This window comes from Melopsittacus undulatus, chromosome 3 (genome assembly GCF_012275295.1).
Source record: "Melopsittacus undulatus isolate bMelUnd1 chromosome 3, bMelUnd1.mat.Z, whole genome shotgun sequence".
Classification (NCBI taxonomy): domain Eukaryota; kingdom Metazoa; phylum Chordata; class Aves; order Psittaciformes; family Psittaculidae; genus Melopsittacus; species Melopsittacus undulatus.
This window is the reverse complement of record NC_047529.1, coordinates 60,310,561-60,334,342: the sequence shown is the minus strand read 5'-3', so window position 1 is coordinate 60,334,342 and position 23,782 is coordinate 60,310,561. Positions and strand designations below refer to the sequence as shown.

General features: G+C 35.7%; 1 protein-coding gene across 1 annotated transcript in view; it reads left to right on the top strand.

Moving 5' to 3' along the window:
- Window positions 1-23,782, top strand: part of AK9 (adenylate kinase 9) — a 67,143-nt gene that overhangs the window by 31,223 nt on the left and 12,138 nt on the right. The window contains exons 17-25 of the mRNA XM_034060754.1: window positions 7,704-7,910; window positions 8,825-8,943; window positions 9,888-10,100; window positions 10,699-10,968; window positions 14,525-14,643; window positions 15,919-16,138; window positions 18,032-18,094; window positions 19,430-19,621; window positions 21,696-21,914. Coding sequence (XP_033916645.1) covers window positions 7,704-7,910; window positions 8,825-8,943; window positions 9,888-10,100; window positions 10,699-10,968; window positions 14,525-14,643; window positions 15,919-16,138; window positions 18,032-18,094; window positions 19,430-19,621; window positions 21,696-21,914 — 1,622 coding nt within the window. The remainder of the gene's footprint in view (window positions 1-7,703; window positions 7,911-8,824; window positions 8,944-9,887; window positions 10,101-10,698; window positions 10,969-14,524; window positions 14,644-15,918; window positions 16,139-18,031; window positions 18,095-19,429; window positions 19,622-21,695; window positions 21,915-23,782) is intronic.

Below are 23,782 nucleotides of genomic sequence, written 5' to 3'. Positions count from 1 at the left end.
TCAGTGAGGGGGTTTGAACAAGGACAGTTTTTTAATCTACAAACAAAGGATCGCAAACTCGTAACAAAAACTTCAAATCAAGCTGTAGCGATACTAACTTCACAGTTTGTTCAGTTTTTGAGCAAAGTTGTATGATCTTCAAAACCATTTTCAGCCCTCCTTTGTAAGCCATATATAACAATTACATTCTAATGCCTCTGATCACAGCATTTTAGGCAGTAAAATTTCAAAATTTATACCAGAGAGGTTATGAACAACTTTCTCAATTAGATCCCAAACACTTTCACTTCTTAAATTCTTTTAGACTCTCATTCAGAGAAATAAAGGCTAAGAGATACTGGTTTAGTACAGCTATGCATTCCTTTGCAGAAGAAAAGAACAAAACCCTTTGATCAGAGCCATCAGTTGTAATGTCATTCCTTTACCCTAACATTTTTATTTTAAAGAAGTTTATAATGGAGTAGTCAGATTCAAGTTATTTAAACACTTATAATTAAACATGCAGTGCATGTTGTTTTTCGTGTTAAAAATAATGCACCAGGTATTTGCACTTTGAAAAAAACCCAACAAAATTCTAATATTGTATCTACTGCCTAAATACCAAATTAATAAATGTCTACAGAGATCTAAGGAAATAACAAAGTGAGAATTGCTGAAATTTCAGGTTGACATAACCTACCTCTTCAGAAATCCATGAGCACTCCCTACAGGATGAAGTGATAAGGGAAGGAAATCAGAAGAGACAAAAGACTTTTAAAAGTCATTGTCATGGGCTATGTAGAAGGTAGAAAAAAAAAAGTAGAAAAAAGTAGAAAGAAGAAAATACCAGGAAAAAATGGTGTGTGTGTGTGTGGGAAATAATCATATTGCAGTATTCACAAACACCTACATGTGGTTTTTACAAACTCCTGTCCTACAGACCATTTCTAATTTTATATTATATCTACATTAATCGGAAATTACTAGTCTATTCCCTGTGGCAAGGGATCTTGGGAAAAATGGGAATGAATGAATTTTAACTTTGGATGTAAATGATTATGTCCTGTATTTTCCTTAGTCACCCATTGTCCTGCTAACAGCTTGCTAGATTTCACATGGAGTCATGTGTACTTCTTTTTGGTGTAAGGCAAAATTGTGCAGCACATGGAACACCATAAAACCATAAGCTAATTAAAAGATAAACAAAATCCTATAGTAGCATTTTCTCAGAAAACATTTTAAGGCAACTCATCTTTAATGGAGACTGTTTTAGTTTTTTAAATATGCATTTTAACTTTTATCTACTAGAATGTTTAGAATATGTTAAAGTCCAGAAGATAAATAAATCCAACATAAAACATTTTCTTTTAAATTGCAAGTTGTTAAATATGCACATTTTTATGCATTAGAAGGAGTCAATTTCATCTGTAAACTGAACTTTTTTTATTTCCTCAAACACCATAAATCAGCACACACACTATAAGTTTGTCTCCTAAGTACATTTCACTGTAATAAGCTAAAAATTATTTGGCAGCATTTAAAAATATGTAATGAAAATTCTGTATAAACAAACTACGTGGTCTGTTTCAAAAAGACAAATGAAAATACATTCATAATGAAATACATATCAGTTCCAAGGAATGGAAGTGTCACTGTTATCCTACATTTTGCCTTTCTGTTTATTTTGATAGCTAAGCTCTAATGAAGAAGACATGCTGGCTTCTCATCTTTCTGTCTTGGCTCTGGCAGGGTTTGAGAGGGGAGGAAAGAAGAATTTTTTCATCTTTTTTGTTGCTGAATATGGACTGAGGGCAGAACAAGTCATATCTAATACAAGCAGAACACTCAAAAAAAAATGATATTAAAGCCTTTCATTCCCCAGAAACTCAGTTGGAGAATGTGGGGGCAGAAAGCCTTTGAGGATTGTTTGTCTCTATGGTAACTATGCTCGGTAACGGCAAAGAAGACACAGAGCAAAATAATATGAGAGACTGCAATATAGGCATTCTCTGTGAAAGATCCAGATTGAGGGCTGGAGAGGATTGTTTTCTATCACCTCTGTGATAAGGAAAAGAAATTACAAACAACACTGTTAGATCAAGCACCAGTGCCTCTGAAGGAAACTTGTTTGCATTTTTAGATCCTTTTATTTTTAAATCATTACTGTCTTTTCAAGCATTTTTCTTGACTGTGCTTCTTATTTCTTTGAAAATATTGTCTCACCTCTGCAAGGAGAATTATTATAACTTGTATCTAGTGGCAAAGGTACAGCTGCCTTACTTACTTAAAAGTATTTTCAGTATCTTTAGTACCTGAGACCCAGTTTGAAACAAACCAAATGCCAGAGAGGCAACATTTTTGTCGTAATAAGGTTCAATACCTGAATCAAAACCAAATAAAATTTGAGTTGTCCATTTTTGGGGTTGTTCCTTTTCCCTAAGAATGTAATCCTTTTCTTTTTTGTTGCTTCACCCCTTTTCAGGGGAAAGTTTCTCCAGTTCCCTTAGACCTGTATAATCTATTTAAAAGCTCCGTAAGTATGCAATAATGCAAAAATGATTGTAAGTATGCATTGATGCTGCTGGGTATGTTTCCTTAAATAAGAAAGGTAATATGTTGTGATTTTGTGTCTAGAGAATCAGGGCTGGAACACATGCTAGTCCACCATTTACCAAATATGGGCTGTCAGGAGTGTTGTCAACATGAATTGCGTGTCTGAGATGAGGTTCATATGGGAAGCACTCTATTGAATGGATTCATTACCATGTTCAATATGCTGTTTCAGACAATGTTAAATATTCATTTAAATCCATTATTCTGCCTGTATATTTCCAAAGTTCCATGACCTACTCAGAACTGAGAGTTTTTAAAGGGCAGGATTATGAAAGACGACCTAGCTAGACACAGGCAGCACGTGTTACCATCTTGCATACATTATTGTTTTGAACAGGGCTGTGGTTCACAAGGCAGTGCATGTGATTTCTACAGTGTGAATGTGCCAGGGATAGCATGTGCAAAAAAAAAAAGCAGCTCACGTAACCTGATTATTAATGTATCCTTTGCTTATTTTCTTAAAATCTGTGTTCCTAATGGAACCATTATTTCATAACACATTAGAACTGCACAAATTTAAGCAGGTTTTACCTGGCTACATCTCTATCTCATTTGGAATACATCACTACTGAATATAACATACTTAATTGTACCATTTGCACAACGTCTTTTAATGGACACAAAAAGGAAGGTATTTTCATGTTCCTATTTAGAATCATGGCAAGAGTCAGAACTGTCATTGCATGGGAAAACTAATATGATATATGTAGAATGAATGTGTAATTTAGTAAAATGCAAATATTAATAAACATTTTCAAGAAAAAAATAATTTATAATTCAAGATCAGACTACTTGAAATTTTCAAGGTGTTTCTGCTTAATGATATGCAATTTTGCACTTCTGGTTTATGTTTAGACAATAATGTTTCAAATAGAAAGAAGTTTAGCCACTAAGGTGTGAGTCTGATAGTTGTGTTGTTCAAAGTTGCAAAAAAAAAAGGGGGGGGAAAATGCATTAAGTATTCTTTATTATAAAAGATCACAAAAATACTTGAGAAAATGCTTATGAGCAGGGCAGCCCTGGCACTGGGCACTGGGCACCTGAGACAAGGGTGTGCTGAGGCCAGGCTAGGATGGCAGCCCATGAGTGGGCCCAGCTCAGCAGAGCCTGTGGCCAGGCAGGGCTGTGGGGTGCCGGAGACCAGCCCTGATGCAGCATTGCTGGGGCAGGAGCTGATGGCCCTGGGGGTTGATATGGGGTCTTGGGCTGTGGGTGGGTTGGGGGATGCCCAAGGACCTGAGCAGTGACAGCCAGGCCCAGGGGTATTTCAGGTCCCTAAGCCAGCATATCAGTCGCCATCGAAGGCCTGATTTATTTCAAATCTCAGTTTATCCCATGCATAGCAAAGGTAAATGGGGGTATTGAGAGAATGAAAGTTTCATCCTCTTAAGTAGAAGAATAAAATTCTTAAGTACATTTAAATATCTAGAAATTACCTGTTTCTAGAGGACTACACATTAAGACCCAGACTCAAAAGGAGATGTAGACATTTCAGTGCCCCAAACTGCTATGCTAAATTTAAAGTGCCTGGCTTCATATATGGAATTAAGAGTTGTAGAACTAGGCACAACAAATAGCAAACTAGCAGAGGGGCAACCTTAGTGAGCTCTGAAGGAATGTTAAGAGGAGGGCACATATTCAAAACCCTGCACATTTCTAAATTTGGCCAAGGGCAAAAGATCTCTGAGTCTTTGGCAATTAACTCACTGGAGGCAGGGCAGGGCCTTGCTTTCTTCTAGAAGGCAGCAGTGTTGCTGACCTTTGATGTAAAAGCTTCATAGGTAGCTCAGCCATCCAAGTCATAAAAACTTCCTAGATGTGTTCTTTGTCCTGCAGGTGCTCACATAGCCGTGCTGCTATTGACACTTCCAGGCAATGCTTTAGTTGGTAGCATGTTAGACAAAAGTTAGGCAGCATCTCTACTCTGACCATTATGCTCAGACCTGCCAAATCTGACTGGTACCTAATCACTGAAATCCTGCTACATTGTACTTGCTGATAGCATTTTTTGATCTGGCTCTGTTTTGGGAATTTAAATGTGGCATTTGTGTATTTCTTCAACAATACATGAGAAGATTGGCAGTCATTCAGCTCTGTGAGGAAATACTAGTTTTCTTAAAGAAATAAATTGTAGCAAGGCAATCTAACTTCATGAGCCAGAAAACTTGTTTAGGTTTTTCAAGTTGGAGCAAACTCAGAATGAATGTTACAGTGCTGCAATTTCACATAGTGAGCATTGGCTGCTTAATGCCAGGGAGTAGCCATTTACCACTGGTTTTTTAAATGTTTTGGGGGTTTATATTTTTAAGAAAATGGTCAAAGCTTTTAACACACAAGGCATTATGTAAGGGTCTCCTTTTTTGGTGTAGGAAATCATATAAGGAAAACGAGTACTAATGGTCCTTTTTTGTAAAAATCAAAAGTTCATTGGATTAGACGGAAGCTGTTGTTGCTTTTGTCAAAATCTGTTCCTGCTCTTTCAAATTCATAACAAGACAGAAGCAAGAGGAGAGGGAAATTATAGCAAAGTAGAAAATCACTCCATCCACTGTTCAAGCTCTTTCTTGCAGCTTTCCTTCTGGTAAGAGACAAACAGCATACATTGTGAGTCCTAGCAAACTTACAGTAATATCAGACCATTTAAATTACTGCTCTCAACTGCTTTTCTGTCTGACAGCACTGATACACAATTATTAAACAGAACACAACAGAAAACTGATGAGAAAAATAAGAAAATCAGGATTGAATGTTACATGCATGCAGAGAAGGGGAATAACAGTATAATTTTAAGGCAGATATAGTGCATAATTTATGCCATTATCTGCTGTAAACTTTAATTTTTTAATTACACATGTATAACAAAGTTGTCTCTAAATACGTAACAGATCACTTCTTCATTAATTTCTGTACATTTATAACAATGTATAATTGGAAAGGTGCATTCATAACTCTTACGAGGCCTGGTTTAGTGGTTAAATCACAAAAATGAGGCATGAAAGTCAGAAGAAATTAATTCCCTTTTTCAATTCTTTCACAGAGTTGGTTGTGAAATGGAAGTACCCCAGTTCTCTGAACAAATAGATTTAGATTTCAAGCTGTTTAACACCTACAGTTTCTGTTTCACATAACTGGCAAAAGTTTGTCAGCATCTCTGCAAAGGTGAAACATCATTTATCCAGGAATTAAGACATTCCCATCACAGATCACTTTTAAAATGTGCATCAGAATCTTTGTCTACCTGTCATAGGATCATAGAATCATAGAAGAGTTAGGATTGGAAAGGACCTCAAGATCATCTAGTTCCAACCCCCCTGCCATGGGCAGGGACACCTCATAGAATAGTTTGGGTTGGAAGTGACCTTTAGAGGTCATCTAGTCCAGAGCTCTGTCCAACCTTACCTTGAATGTTTCCAGAGATGAGGCTCCTATCATCTTTCTAGGCAAACTGTTGTAGTGTTTCACCACCCTCACTGTAAAAAATGTCTTCCTTATATCTAGTCTAAATCTGCCCTTTTTCAGTTTAAAACCATTGCAGTTTGTCCTGTCACAGCTCTTCACACTCTATCCATTTTTTTATATGGTCTACCCCTCCTTCCTCTCCTGTGCCTTCTAAACAGCTTATAGCCATTGATAGATGTCAGCCTTGTCACCTACTTAGAGGAACACCCCTGAATTCCTTTGAGGTTTTTCACAGATGTTTCCCTGTTGGCTCCTATTACCTCAGGAGCTGCTGGCCCATCTCCCTAAGACTTTAAGTGTACTCCAATGTAGCCAGCACATCTCAGAGGAATAGGCTGAGGGCTCTCGCTAGCACCCCATCCCTCTAACCTTGGTACATCATTCCACACCTTGTCACAAGCAAGCCTGGTATTATTCCGCTCCCCCTTCAAGTCTAGTTTAAAGCTCTTCAATAAGCCCTCCTAGGTCATGAGCAAAGATCTTCTTCACCTTTTGAGGATGATGAATCCCATCTGATGCCAGCAAGCCTGGCGCCGTGTAGATCATCCCATTATCAAAAAACCCAAAACTGTGGTGGTGACACCAGACACAGAGCCATGTATTAATAGACCGGGTATATCTGTTTCTTCCAATGTTGCTGCCTGCAACAGGAAGGAGAGAGGATGCTCCAAATTCCCTTACTGACCATCCCAAGGCCCTGAAGTCACCCTTGGACTAAGTGTTGCTGCTTCATTGCCACCCGTATGGAAGAGCATTAATAGGAAACAGTCTGAGGCTTGGCTTGGGAGTTTCCTAGTGATGTCTTTAACCAGGGCCCCAGGGAGGCATCAGACTTTCTTAAGAGGAGGGTCTTTCAGGCATAAGTTGTCATTTGTGTAAGAACCCTTATATTGCATAAGTTAGTGTTCTGGCTCACTGCTTTGCCTTTATCAATTTAGGACTTCAGTCTTTGATACTATCCTTCATATCCTTGACGTTTACACTGAAATGGTGTTCTTTGTTTCATCTCTTATTTTTCCTTTCTCTCCTAAATTTTGTATTTTCTCTGTGACCCTTATACACCTGCGTGCCTTTGAGTAAATGAAGGTTTAATTCTGTATATTGAGATCTTAATGCTGAAGAGAAAACATACCTAGTAGTATGTATTGTTCTATTCAAGTAAAGGGCACATACTGCATTTGAAATATGTGTTAGGTACCTAACATGCAACCTGAACACTCCACAACAGCTTCAGTAACTGAACCTGAACCAGGTCAGAACATGAGGTTGTTTCTTTGCACTGTGTGTTAGTTTTCCTACTCTATTTTTATCTGTAGTGGCACATTCCAGATGAGGCATGACCATATGATGCCCTGTCAGAAACTGTTTATGACCAAATTTTAATTTTTAAATCAATGTACATTCCTTCTATTTCTTTGCAGAAAGAGTCATGTTTACTTGGGTGGCGATTTAAATAACCATATGCAAAAGTAATTTGACCTTGTATATACTGCATCAACATAACGAATTTGGCATTTTAAAGTGTCTTTGTAAACTGGTAATATAACAATTCATAATTATGGGGGAGAAAAAAAAGCCACCATAGTTGAGGAACAAAATAATAAACCTAAAGCATAATGCGCATTGCCTTGTATATATCATTTAATTTTCAGAAATCATACTACCCGAGTTTACAGAGGATGATTTTCTAGATATGCCAGAAATGGAAACAGTTAGAAAGAAGATTGACCTTTTCATGAATGACTGGAAAACAGTGGAGTCAGAGATCAAGCAGTCATCTCTAATTCAGGTTGCTGGTTTAGAGATTGCTGAGCAAACTCCAGAAAGTCTGCTTAATCAAACTGTGCTGGTTATGGAAAGTAAGTAATACTGTTTATGTGATTTACACTTCACCTAACGAGGGATTTTGAAGAGCGTGTATGATGAGTATATTGGGTGTAGGTTGTACTCAGTTCTGTATTACTAACATGTAATGGGAACAGGACATGCTGTGTTTTGTGTGTGAGCTGAAAAGCACAAAGCCAGCCTTTAAGACACATACATACATGTGACTCTACACATAGGTATGTATAGCTCCCTAAACATTCTGACAATGCAGTTTCCCAGTTACTTGTTGTGTCTGTTTATGTCAGGATACTTGTTTGAGAAATGAACTGATAACAAAGGTTCATTAATGTACAGCATTCGTTTGAGTTAATGAGACTTTCAGGGTATGTAATAATCTAATCTACCCATCTGCATAGACTGTGTTTCAAGACTGGATTTTTTTATGGTATTGATATTTTTTTTTTTGCCAGTTACCTTTTTTCACCTATGTTCTCTAATCTCTAACCATTTTGAGTATTGGCTAAATAATATTACGTTTTTTTCTATCATTACTACAATGCAAGTGTTTTATTAACCAAAACATCTGTTGTGCTAGATTTAGAATCAAACAAAATTTGACTGAGGACTTTCCCCAATAAACAAAATTTTAAAAAATTGCTGTTGCAAACAGCAATGGCACTGTGTGTTTGTATAATACTTCTGTGCTATAAGTTCCTGTTGAAAATACTGATTTACTTCAATCAAAACCAACCAGTAGAATTTCCATTTTGGAGGAAGCAACATATTGATTCCTACATCCAGGGAGAACAATTTATTCTCTGAGTAGGAGAAATGCAATATACAGTTGGCATAATTTGCTTATTTTATGGACAAAGAGAATGTATTCTGGCATAGCCAAATGAAAAATATTGAAATAGAAAAAAAATTAAAAATTAACCTTTTTCAGAACCTTTTAAATATCATGGTTGGGAATTATCTGCTGAAGATTTAGATGAGGAAGCAGAAGATCTGGCTGCAGAAAGTGAAGATGAAGAAGATGAAGAAGAGGAAAATGAGAATGAAGAAGTAAGGATGTTGGCTTTGCGTGTTTATACTTTTAACTCATTTATTTCCAGTTTCAGCATAATCCCAGAGGAATCAGATTTTGCACGAACTAGTTTTAGCCTTACAGAATAAATATCATCATATGCTTCAAGAACACTTTCCTTGTATTTCTATGTTCTGGCTGATAATAGTTTTACTCCAGTAAGAATCATAAATACCCAGGCTAATAGAGAGAATGAATATATAGGTGACAAAGAAAGGGGTTATTAGAGAAACAAATGTGAACTTTGATTTCTGTCAATTAACAATGATTCTATGAGACATCACGTAAACATAAGATGAAGCAGGGTCCTGATGTGCAATCCTCTGTTTTATCTTAGCTATTGATAATTTTTGAACACCCACTTTAATGGCATCAAAGTTCTAGGTTTGTCTTTCTTTCATTCTTACCCATATTGGAAAAGTCCTATCCCCAAATTTAACAGTACAGAATATCCATATATTGTACTAGAGCAGTATTGAGTAGATTTTTTAGAAATTAATTTTATTGGATAAGTCATGTGTCTTCACAATACCAGCTCTCATTGCCTTTTCTAAGGAGGTCTACTTATGCACGTGTAGCAGCAACAGAAAATGAGTTTCAAGAACACAGCAGGAAAAGATTTTATCACAGATACTTCTAGCCTAATTTTGGTCTTTAACAGCTACCTATGATATTATAATTTTAAACTTACGAAGGTCATTATTTTCTCTCTGGGTTGGGCAGTTTTGTGTTCTAACTCTGAATCTAAATAGTGTGCATTTTTATAGACTTATATGCATAGACTTACGAACTCCTTTGAGAACACCATTCTCATTCTATGCTCAGCTGATGTATTTGACATTGCTTAATCTGAACTACCTAAAATCTAAGTGAATTACTGAATTCAAACAGTTGGGTTTTTTTAATTTTGTAATATTTTCAGGATGAAGAACAAATTAAGGAAAAGAAAAGGCACATGGGAGACACAAAACACTTCTGTCCAGTCAGTCTGAAAGAGAACTTTGTGCTTTACCCAGGACTCAGTGATCAAGCAGCTAAATATCAAGAAAAGATGTATTACTTTTCAACTCCAGAGTGCAGAGATAAGTTTTTGAAGAACCCTGAGGAATATGTGGCTCACAATGAACCAATACAAGTGAGAATTTTCAAATTGCTTGAAGCAGATAATAACATTAAAATCACTTTTTTCCATTTTCATTTATAATGGTTCATTATTGCTGAGGTTTTGTTTTGTTGTTTTTTTTTTTAGGTAGATCAGGCAACTCCTTGAAACAAATTAAACTTCCTTAGTGACTTTTTAGTCACTACTATTCACACATTGAATAATGATGCAAATAAAGCAGAAAAGAGAGGAAGATTATAAAGGCTTGCAATAATCCTAAAATGTGATTAACAATCACACATATTAGGGGTACGGGGGGGGGGGGTGTTACTATCTTTAAGGGATTTTGGGGGGGCTTTTTGTAAGGGGAAGAAAGCCAAAGAAGGGAAGGCTCACCAGAACTGTCTAATGAAACTACATTTTTACCTAGTGGCATCAACTCTCATAGTGTATTTGTTCAGTATTTCCAGTGAGCAGGTAATCTGTTTGGAACATCAATAAAAAGCCTGGAACAAATAAAATGCAGAATTGTGTGACAAGTTTTGATGTAATTTTTATGATATTTTGAAACTGAAAAACAGTGGGAGGTGCACTCCAAATCATTACTATATATTTCAATTTTTTCCCATAGGCTCCTCCATTACGAGTGTGCTTAATTGGGGCTCATGGAGCAGGTAAAACTATTTGTGCACGACAGGTAGCAGATAAATTGGGCATTTTCCATATTCAGTTTGAAGAATATCTACAGGAATTGATCCTACCCAAAACTAAAGAGAAAGTTGGACCCCATTTTGGTGAAGAACCTGAAGAAAATGACAATAAAATACTAATGCTATCACAGGAACTGGAAGACTTTTCTCAGGCTATGACTGAAACTGAAAAAACTAAAAAAAGCAAACAGGTAATGATCTGATCTTTTAATGTCTGTACACAAAATATGAATTTTCAGGCCACAACTGGAATTTCCTATGAGATTCTTGTTTGATTAAAAATCACTTATGTTAAATTATTTACTTGATAAAATTTGGAAATACTAGTTCTTGGCAATGTTTTCTTATGAATGCCACAAACACTCTTCAAAACATTTTCAGGACTTATGTATAGGGATTTTCCTAAATAGTACAGATAGGTGCTAAATGGGGCAAAAGAAGAAAAATAGAGATAAAAAAAATAAAACGAAGGTCAGAATGATAATGTGAAGGTAAATATTTCCGTGTTCGTAACAGGGTGAGATAGTAATTTTTAATGCAATAGATTCTGTAATCTGGATTGTAGTGTTGTCTTTGCATATTGACCGTAAAGTTTCAAACCAGAGAAAGCTCTTAGGTAGCATAAAATATGTCACATAGTTGAAAAAACTCTTTCAAATACCTGGATATTCATGATACTGATTAAGTAATGAATTATATTTTTCAGAAAATTAGATTGAATACTCGTTCAAAATAGTTCTAAGCATACATTCTAAACCCAGTCTCTTACAGGGTGTAATTTCCATGAACAATAAACATATACATAGATGTTTATCAGGAGAGAGTGTTTTTTTGTATTAGACAGTGATTTATTGGGAAAACCAGACAAGGTTTCAATGCAAATTCATCTTTATATAGCAGTGGATGTGATAAAAGCCTTTATAGTTTGGAGAAGTCTCAACACAGGTACACAGCATATAAACCTTTCAATTGAAAATCTACCTCCTCAACAATACAAATAAGGGTTTATCCAACTTGCAAAGCTTCAGGAAGAAAGAAGTTTCTGCACCACATTCTAAGAGCCTTTTTTTTCCTTTTTTTTCTCCTAATACCTGCCATGTAGGATGTCTTTGATGACTGTTAACTTGAAGGAACACGAATAGGATCAAATTTGGGATTGTTTATGTAATTTGGACATATACAAGTCAATGGGATGCATTCACAGGTGCCAAGGAAGATGCCAGGTGCATTCAAGGCCACTGTCTATTGTCTTGAAAAGCAGGGGAGATCCCTGATAGCTGGAAGATAGTATTCCTTATGAAATAATGCAAGAGGAGGTAATACTGGAAGCAAATGCTTCAATACAGATGGAGTATGGAGCAAAATCATGGATGTCAGCACAAAAATTCAGCTTTTCATCAGTTAGATCTAAGAAGAGGTTCTTTTGCCAAAAATATGGCAAGTGTTCCTGGCAGTGATGATTATGGCTGGCTCTCACTGAACTTTATTTTTTTGGGCATCAATACGTGTCTTATATTAAGGCATTTCTTTAGTTTTTTTTCCTCATCTTTTTATCTGCTGGTAAATATTCTTCTATGCCAGTATCTTTTTCTCAGAATTCTTATAAAGTGCTTTTATCTGATGGTACTACCAAAGCACAGCTGATGCCATTTGAATTTAGAAACCCTATGTCTATGCACAGAATTCATTTCCAAGGCTGCGGACTCCTGAGGCATTTCTCTGAGTACAACTACTACCACTGTCCGACTATCCAGTTTTTCACCTACCCATTAGTTCTCCAAAATGTCATTTAATTTCATACGTATCAGTCTATTTCATTTTGGCACAATGCACTAGAAGCATATCTATCAAAGCTTAAGGTAAAGGCCAGCTGTAATATTCCAAGCAAAAATACTAAAGGCACAGAAAACATACCATGCAGTCTGGGAAATTTAGCAAGAAGGTATCATGCTGGTTGTTTTAGTATGTATCAACCAAAACCTTCACAGCACTGACAGGTCTGGGGAGCAACCTTGCTCTTTGAACCACTGCTGTGTGGAGTGTTCTCTTTCCTGTACCAGGAATATACATCTTGTGTGTCTTTGCTTTTATCAGCTACAAATGCCGTTTCAAGAGCTCATCTGCTCTTGTGATAAGTGTCAGTGATACATACGGCTTTTACTGTTTTCTTTCACTTCACACATTTCATTCAAGATGCCTCTGTGTTACAGATCTGGCTAACATTTTGCCTGCTTAGGTATCTGTTATGCCCTACTAACATTTTTTAACACGTATGCTGTGTCAGGCACTAGACAAAATACTACTCATATACATGCTACATTAGACGTGTGGCTTCCAGCATATTCTCAAGTTCTTTTGGCTACATTATGAGAATAGATGTCAAGTGTAGGAATTCTTACTCAGACATGTCCTTGCATCAAGCAGTTCCCTACAGTCACTTTGAGGGTTCCTTGAATCTTTTGATAATTTGGATCTTTTTGTTAAAAAGGGTTATTCCTTTATTTTCTGACAGGTTATGCTAAGAAATTCTTGAGCAATTTGGGCTGAGTACTACATAGGGAAAGGACAGCAGAACTTCATAATAAATGCTCAAAAGTATGCCAGGGAACAAATCCATTTGCTGAGGGATACAGGAGAATACCTAGCTGCATATCAAGTTTTCTTTCCAAGTGACTTTGGGTGCAACTTAGGTACATGTGTGATCACGACTGACATTTAAACAACAGTCTTTTGGTAGTGCATATCTCATCTTTTTAAACAAATGTAGATGATTTTTTTTACAAATGAGGCCTTTATAACATATGGCAGAAAAAGTATTGAACTCTTTAAAGGATACCAGATACATTTTCTCTTACAAACTTTGACATTCTGTTTTACTGGGGGAAAAAAAATCAACTAGCTAGATAACAATATTTTCTTCTATGAATGTTACCATGAAAAAATAACACAACAGGTCAGGAACAGTGATATTTTCTCACTTCTGGCATCGGTTTTTATCCAGTAGACTTACTGTGATGGATGTAAACTAATCAAGAATCACCAACCCTTTTTCATTCTTTTTTACTGCAGTTTGTGTCAGGAAGCCATTCTATGAAAAGTTCATCCTGAGCCATATGAATCTCACAGTGTTACATATTCTGAAAAAAACAGGTTTTCACAAGGGTTTAACATCTAGATTTGGTATTTGCTCTGTATTTGACTAGTCATTAATACTATGTTAGAAGAATGCTATTTATCTGACAGTGAAGAACAATGAAGAACAATGTAGAACAATGTAGAACAATGTTATTTATCAGACTTCTGGTCATATGCTTATCCCCAGTAACCTTACACATCTTTCTTTAAATCTTCTAATTGTATCAAAAGATAAAAAGAGTGTATAAAAAGTGAAAAAAAAATTTGATGTAGTGCAGACAGTTTTCCAGCATGAGAACATGTATAACTCAGTGGAAGACTTCTTGTAGGCAATTAGGAGAAAGTTCAGTCATTTCAGGTTCTATGCTATTGAGCATTTGTATAACTAAATACAACCTTAAGCATCTGAAAATATCTCAACATTTATAAGGCAGTGAAATGTGGCAAAAGAGTTTGTTTCTGCTGTTTTAAATCAAATTCAAACAGTACTTTACTTAGCAAAAAAACAAAACCAAACACCAAACCCAAACCACAAACGTCAGGTAGATCTTGATTTCTTTCTGCTTTTGGTATTGTTTTTTTATTTATTTTGTGGTTTTCCTATATATAAAGGAAGTGAAGTTAACTCCTGAGGAAGAGGCAATCAAAGCAAATCTGATGGATAAAGACCCACTGCCTCCAGAAGTTCTTGATAACATTGTTCTTGACTGGTGGAAAAAAGAGCCATTCCGGTAACTGTAATTAAATTCTCTTTTTCTTTAATTAACCTTATAAAGATATCATTCATTGTGACCACAATTACAAATTGCAGAGATTATTCAAGTGATCTTGTACTTCTTATGGCTTGGTGCACTTAATTTGGATTCAATCTCCTGAACAGCCAAGTAGTTTCCACGGGTTTACAGGATAGATATGTAAACAAAACTTTTGTGTTTTCATATAATTAATAAACATGGAGAGCTGGAATCCAGCTGTAAAAATTGGTTTACATACATTGTAAGTATTGTGTGTAAAGCAAAAACAAAGTATTAAGGGTCTCCAAAATAGAACAGAATCAGGTTACCTTGTGCATTCATCACAATCTACAGTGATGTATCCACAACAAATTTCTTTTCATATCGGAGAGTACATCTGTAACACTGTGATAAATGTGGATTATTGCTTCATGAATAAGTATGATCATCGGCTCCTAGAGAGCAGACTGGCTTTTTAGGATGTAATTTCAGCAGCGAATATCCCTTTTTTCATGTCCTATCTCTTCCACCCATTTCTATCTAAGTCATGGCTGCTTTTTAAATGTTTGAACATTGTTTCAATTCCTAAAAGTATGAGAAATGCCTTAAAAAGAATAAACAATACCCTCATGTAAACTTTCGTCCTGCAGCCCACAAATAGGGGACAATATTCTCTTAAAAGTAGTAAGAGAAATATTAACTTCTTATTAACACAACTTGCAGCATTATAGAACTACTCATCTAATTTGAGATTGTAAGAGCTCCAACAAGCCATACAGCTTTCCAGACATACCTGACCATGCTTTGATATCTGCAGGAAGGGAGATGTAGGTCATGCTCAGTAGCAAAATCTGCTGAATGCCAAAAAAAAGCCAGGGTAAAACTCTCTGTGCTAGAGAAGAAATTGACAGGCATTGCTGAAAAACAAATTTTCAGGCAACAAGCTTTCTGCAGCAGATGTTACCAAAATGATCTTTGGAGCACCTTCTATTTTTTCAGGAGTAGCACCTAAGAAGTACAGCTTTCAGAGTCACACAAGCAATACTGAGGACACAATTTGGTTTGGCTTTTTCAAGTTCTTTACATTGTAAAAAGATAATACCTGAAAGTATTTTTTTGTTTACTTTTAGTATATACATTTAATAAGGGAATTGCTTTAAGGTTGCTTTTTGTTTGTTTTGTTTTGGGTTGTTTTTTTAAATTAACTGCATTTTCTCTGTGTTGTGCTTTAAACTACATCATGTAATGACAAATATCTTATTTTCCAATTAGGTCCACAGGATTTATACTCGATGGCTTCCCTCGTACTTCAGATGAAGTCCAGTATTTGTCAGAACGAGGACTTTGTCCTGATGTTGCAGTTTATATTCAAGTAGAAGAAAGTGATGTTCTTGACCGTCTTTTTCCTGCACGTCTGCAAAAATGGAAAGAAAGACAGCATAAAAAAATGGAAAATATTAAGAAACTGAAAGACCTGAAAGCAAAAATAAGGGTACGTTTTCAGTCCTGTGTCCTTTTTTGTAAGTTCAGCAGCATGGGTCTGAACACAGATTTTAAAACTCACAAAGCAGTGAAGAGCAGACAGAGAAATAGATATGGAAGCCAGAAGACATACTCCACACATTCACAGCATTTCTAAATCTACCATAGAAAATAAAAAGCACTAAAAAGAATTTAGGGCTACTTTCCTCCTCTGTGCAATTAATTCATGCAGGAGTTTAGATAACTTGCAGCCCAAGGAAACAGCTGTGCTGCCAGCCAACTGGCAGTCTGACAGAATGCCAGACATCTGGAAAGTCCTGGACAAAAGGCAACTAGATGTAGAGTGAATGTGGCCATATAAAATAAAATACACAGCTCATGCACCTTACTGTCATTGCATCTCATATTCCCTGCGCATACGTGAGTTGATCTGCATCTCCCACCAGCTGACTTCACAGGTACTGTATGGTGTATGTGTCTTTTTCCAGTTGTGATACTCTGCATGCAAATGTAATAATACTAAGCCACATTCTCAGTCCTGTTGCAGCTTCGGAGCCTCCCATTTGAATAAACCTGTGCCTACTCCTGAACAGGTTACAGGTTATTTGAAGTAACCTGAAATGTCTATGCAGATGTTTACAATGAGAGTATGCAATATATTCAAGGTTCCTAACTTTCTGTAAAAGTGAGATAAAGTACTTCATATGTACTATCAGAAAAGTTCTGAGCACGAGTAACTAGAGTAGCTGACACACAGGAAAGTAGTACAACGGAAACTGGCACAAGGCTCATACAATACCAGTATGTTTTCTGAACTGCCGGAGCTAGGGTTTGGCACTGAGAATACAGATAATATATGACAGTAAAAATATTTTTTTCAATTTATTCTTTCCTAATGCAAGTTGGAAATCTTGCTGGAAAAGGTGCATCCTAGTGACCGACTGTGCGACTGACTTGCTATACTAAGCTCACCCTGTAGGCAGCTACTCTGATAATTCACATAGCAAATATCTGTGCTACAGATCCTAGGGTTCAAACTTCTAATGATTCGTTTAGGTATCAATACAGCTCCTGACAACAAGGAAAACAACAGGTTCCCATTTAAAACATATACACAAAACAATGACACAAATTGATAAAGGCATTAAGAAGGAAGATCATAAATAGGATTTCCAAATTAACAGTAATTTGATATTTTTGCTCATGTGTATTGCAATATATATCTTTTAGTTACAGACTATTTTTCCATAGTATACAGTTGGTGAGCAAATCAGTGCTGTGAGAATGCAGCATAGCTGAGTGTACTGCTCAGTTCAAGTGGCAGTATTACAGTGTGCAAGAATAGCAAAACAGGTTTAATCCCCATCAACCTCACTGGCCTTAAGCAGAATTCTTCTGCATGTTATTTCTGAGTTAGGATTTAGCCATCAGGTATTTGACATATATCTACTGAATATGTATGGGGAAATGTATTTCAAATGCTTACAACTTGGTCAAAATTAGGCAGTTCTAAGCAGGCATAGGGAACAGTACACATTTAATACGATGCTCATTCACCTCTTTCCCAAATAGTACAAAACCCCTGTAAGTTTAGAAACTCTGTAGTTTACCAGTAGGAGTGTTATATTTTCAGTGTGATCAGAATCACAGTTTTCCCTCCCCCCATAATCTCAGTCTCAGAAGTTGCCACATTAGTTTTACTAAAAATTACTTACATGTTCATCTAGTAGAGAGGTGTATCTGGTCTGCAGAATTTCAAGCTGCAGTATTTTTTAATATCAGAAGCAACTGGAAACAGAGCTTTAAGGTGGAAAGAACATTAACTCTAAGTCACATTACCAGTTCTCAGAAAAGAACTTTTATTAGGAAATGTTACTGTCTTCTTACATTTTTTCACTAACAGGATAAGAAGATTGCTAGAAGAAGGGAAGAACTTTTAGCAGAACAAGAACAGAAGAAAGAGGAGGTAAAAAAAGCTAATAGGAAAGATTTTAAATAGAAGTCTATGTCATTTGTATTTTAGAAAATTCTAGAACTTTTAGTTAAAGAGTTTTCAGGGCAATGTAAAAAGTAAAAATGTGACAGATTGTCAGAAACTTCTACTTTTAAAAATCATTTGTCATTATGTTTAAATTGTTTTAGAAACTATTAATTCATGAACACTGAAAACTACTTTAAAAGAATTTTCATTATGCTCCAATTCAGCAAAATACTTATGAATATGTTTAATATATCTGCTTGTAAGTGTAAGAGTAGCTGTGCTGGTTTTGGCTGGGATACAGTCAATATGCTTCACAGTGCCCAGTATGGGCTACATTTTGGATTTATTCTGCAGTGTGATAACACAGGGATATTTTAGTTACTATTTTAGTCACACCACCCCATCAGTGAGCAGGCTAGGGGTGCACAAGGAGTTGGAAGGGGACACAGCCAGAACAGGTGATCCCAACTAACCAAAAGGATATTCCATACCATACGACATCATGCTCAGTGTATAAAGCTGGGGGAAGAAAGAAGGGGGGGATGTTCAGAGTGGTGGCATTTTTCTTCTCAAGTAACCGTTTCACATGACAGAGCCCTGCTGTCCTGGAAATGGCTGAGCACCTGCCTGCCCATGGGAAGGAGTGAACGAATTCCTTGTTTTGCTTTGCTTCTCATGTGTCTTTTGCTTTACTTATTAAAGTGTCCTTACCTCAGCCCAAAAATTTTCTCACTTTTCTGATTCTCTCCCTCATCCAACCAGAAGGCAAGTGAGTGAATGGCTGTGTGGGGCTTAGTTGCCAGCTGGGGTTAAACCAGGGTTAAACAACAGTAGTGCCACTAATTGCAATTAGGCATGTGTTTTAAGTACTCTGTCAAATCCATGCTTAATCCAGAATAGGACTGTAGTAGGATTTCTCCCCAAACTCAGTTATGTAGTATATTTATAGGTGCATTAATGTACTACTTGACTGCTCATGGAATTCTGTCAACTGCACTTTCAGCTAACATTTTTTTTTAACAAAGCCCTGACAGACTACAAAAGCATATATGAAACAAATACCCCTTTTCTCAAAACTGCAGTATACCACTTCAGTTTTTTAAGCACTCTTGGAACTGGTACAGTGCTTCACTGTATGAAGAATGCAATACATCTGTATTTTCTTCTAGAATTTACTAGATTTTTGTTTATGATAAAGATACCCAAACATGAGGTTTTGTTGAATTAGTGATTTTCCTAAGAAAAAAGACACAATACCATAGGTTTATTCAAAACATCTGTATTATAGACATAAAATGACAAAATATTTTACCTTTTTAGGCTTTAGTGAATAAGGAACATTATGAAGCCACAGAGGAAACTGAAGATACTGAAGCTATACTTGAAGGAGAGTTTTTAGAAGAAGAAGAAGAAGAGGCTGAAGAAGAACAGGAGACAGATGCTGTTGACCGCATACAAAATGAAATTACAGAAAAGTTTTATTCAGACATGGATGGTTTACAAGGTGTACAGGTACCTATTCCACTGCTTATTTTTTTTAATTATATCATTGCATAATAAAAGAAGAATATTCACTTTTACTTGTCAGATTTAAAAGTCATAGTGCTTAAACAATCGTGCTGCTGTACTCATGATGTATAAGTAAGTGAGTATGTGAGTAAGATGAAGTCTGTAGTAAGAAGGTATTTACTTTTAAAAGTACACAATTTATAAGACTAATATTGTGGGGAAAGAAACAAAGGGAACTTTTGGCAGACCTACCCAGTCTTAAGGTCCTTATTTCATTTTTAACAGGTCAGTTGATGCAGGCAACCACACTAGAGAGTTACAAATACGTGAACAGTACTTCAAAATAATTTTGAAGGAAAAATTCTTATTAGACAACTCTGATTTTTATACAGTTCTTAGTAACATAATTTTCCTGAAATTAATGCAGTTAGTGATGGTGAGGTAACCTCATCTAACTTTACGTATCTGCAATGTTAATGCCCACATCTAAGCCAGTAAGTAGAGGGGTGCCATTTGTTTACTATATACTAAGTATCTTGCTTCAGGAGGAAACTAATCATCACTTAGAAGAAACTCTATCCACTGACAGAAAGTTTACAGCATTAGACAGCCAAGACATAGATGCAAGATTTGCAAAGTGATTTCAACCTTTACTAGCACCACAAGTATGACTGATTGAAGGTTTGCCTTTAATAGTTAATGAACTAAGTATCAGATGAATCAAGAATAACTCCTAACACTCTTTGTACTACAAGGAAGCATAAGCTGTATGGAAGAGATCAATGTTTCATGCTCAGAGATTCACCTTTCCATTCATTTTGGAAGAAGGTGAATTGAAAGTACATTCAACTTCCAGAAGTGACTGTAAAGTGTCAAAATTTTATTAAACTATTCAATTCATATAATCATGTATTCCTATGATAATCACAAAAAAATGTAGAGGTTCTGCATAAATGCTAAATAGAATTGGAAAGAATTTAGGGTAAGGCCCACAAGAGGCAATAAGGAAGAAAACCCAGGAATAGCCTTAGCTCCTTACATGAACAATACTATGCTTCAAGTTAAAGCTAGTGGAATATCATAGTTCCTGGAGCACTTTTCCTCTATGTTATTTGGGAGCATATGATTTGTTGCACTTATAAACTGATGAAAAATTTGATCAGAAAAGGAACAGGCAATTAAGAGAGCCAGCAAATTTTGTTTCTGTCAAAAAGTACATACATCTCAGCAACAAAAGAGATGAATAGTGTTTTAGGATTCATTATTACATTGAGTTCTGCTTATGACAGTAAGTGAAAATATCCAAGACTGTGGATATTACATATATAGATATGTGTAAGTTGAGGAATTACACAGAAGTAATATCATATACTAGAATTACATATTGGGAGCTGGGACTAGATACTACTAGTATCCCCTAGTTACAGTTTACTCAACATTTTTCTCATTCTTTTTTAATTCCAATAACATATATGCCTTTCTAAAAAACTTTAGATAACTTTTAAGTATAATTAGTAAGTATTTCTGATTGGTTACTCAAGACTTCTTTACTGTTCTCTGGTTCTTTAACTGTTGATCCTCTTTGACATTGTGACTTGGTATTTTATGGAAAACGTTAGCACTTGTTACAGTATTTGGCTCCTAGAAAAAAACTCTGTGAAAAATTGATTTGGTTTATATTTTAGTTGAATAAGCTGGGGAATAAGTCACCAGAAAGCAGCAAAAAATAAGTAAGCCATTATAAATTGTTGGGAGTAGGGAAAGAACTATATACAATTTATTTTTATTTTAATAAAATACATTTCTCAAGCTTTAGCTTTATCATAGGAGATTCCTTAAGGTTAACAGTCAAACTGTCTCCTTTTTTGTTGTTTTGTTTTATTTTTTTATTAATAGTGTGATACTTCATAAAGGCTGGCTAATATAAACGTCAGTGAGCAGGAAAACCAAATCAAATTTTGCTGATTTACAGTGACTGAGAGCCCCTGATAGTTCACAGAAAATGCTGCTGTCAGCCATTATTAAAAATCTGATTGTGTTTATAATTCTAATATTTAATTTCTTTTTCATTAACCAGGAGGAACTTGAAAAATGGTTAATACCACTAATTGAGATCAATGGAGGACGGAAGCCTCGCAACGTACACTACCAAATATACAGCAAGCTGAATTCTCTAATGGAAAATCGTGGAAGCATTTTTGAGAAATGCTACCCAATAAGTTTTCCACTTGCACAGAAGATGCTAGCATTCTCATATAAATTTCCAAGTTCTTTTGGTCTGTGGGATCCAGTCAAGGTAATGTTCTTATATAGCTGAAGAATACTTTCAAGAAATACCACCTTTAAAAATAAATTTCACATTAAAAATATTGTCATATAATCACAATTAATAGCAGAAATATGCCATAAAAACTACATTACTGAATCAAAACTACACCACTTAGTATACACAAAATACAGCAAGTACTGATAACAAAAATTGTTAATCTTTTCAGTGTTGCAGCTAACTTAAGGCTGAAAAGCACTTAGTAAAATCTGTTGATTAGCATTGGTGACACAATTAAAAGTGGCACTGAATAAGAAAGAAATGCCTAACTTTTAACGATACACAAAACACTGGAAAACAGAGAAGGTCTTAAAGCCTTTCAGAAGCAGTTAAAACAAACTGAAAGGATTTGGGATTTGAATTTGTAAGAAGTCACACAGGTAGCCACAGCCCTAGCAGTGGCAAAAAAGTAAGCCAACAAATGTTAAATATATATAATCCATCAGAAATAATTATTCATTGTTAAAATTTACAAATTTGAAGAGCAACAAATCTAATTCCATAGTATTTTACTGAGATCTGAAAATTCAAAGTCAGAAAGTACTCACGTCTGTCCCCAAAAGTGGGCTGACACAGTTTTATAGGTAACAAGTGAAATGTTAGCATGTGTATTTTTGGTTTTAATGCTAGAAATAAAAACATGTTGGATTCTGAATAAATAAGAAATAAAAAGGAGAATTGATTTAAAAAAACCCACTGAATGAGATACAGAAAACAGGAAGTTCCTGAAAGAAACATACTTTGGCCTTTATTTTACTACACTACTTAATCAAGTAACTTTAATTCCATTTTTTATAGTCTTCAAGTTGGGTCTTCACCTGTTCCACATCACATTTATTTTTCTTTAACCTTGGCAATCTGAACTGTATACAGATCAACTCTTATTACAGCTTTATATAATCAACATTCTTACAATATTTTAGGATAAAAATTGCCTTTTCCATGGCTGCATCATACTGACGTCTAATAATCTAGGGACATATTGATAGAGGTAGATATCTCTTCTGTCATTTCCAATTACTAAACCCTAGCTTGTATGTTTAATTCTTATTTGTCCCTGCACGCTAGACTTTGTTCTCTTAAGATTTCACTACATTTTTGTGATTCCATTTCTCCATTCATTCATGCTGTATAGTGTTTTTTTACCAACCAGAAAGTACAATTCAGTTAGAAGAAAGACGTCACTGAAATCTAGTAGATGAAATCAGTGGTGTGCTAACAGCGGAAATGTATGTGCTGACAATAATTAAAGGGAAATAGGATCATTTTGAGAGTATTTTAAGATACAATAGAAATTATGAAATTGATTACAGATCGGACTTTTTTTGCATAAGACAGACAGAGTACATGCCAATTACTGTTAGACTAAATTTAGGGTGGAGGAAAGGAGTTATGCAAGTGATTAGATAAGCAGAGAATAAAAATTGTGACCTGAGGGAGGAATGGGGCAGATACACAGTAGAACAGCCTCCCGACATCTTGTAAATTGAGGGCAAACACCCTGAAATTAATTGGTGCGGGAATAGGAACCTGAGAATCAGAGAAGAGTCTGGCAAGGTAATGCCATACAGTAGAACAGTCCCATCCCTTACTGTAACGACCAGATCAACTTATCTATAAATTTACTGAATCCTTCGAAGTATACTAGTAGATTTGTGAGGTACGATTTCCCTTTACAAGAAGCTTGAGTTGGCTCTTCCCCATTATTTCTTATGTATGCCTGTAACTACTGGGATTTTTTTTCCTCTTAATGTGTTTCAATTTGCTTAATACAGTGCCAGATTTACTGGACTATTTGCCAGGATCTATCCTGGAGGCCTTTAAAAAAAAAATCACTT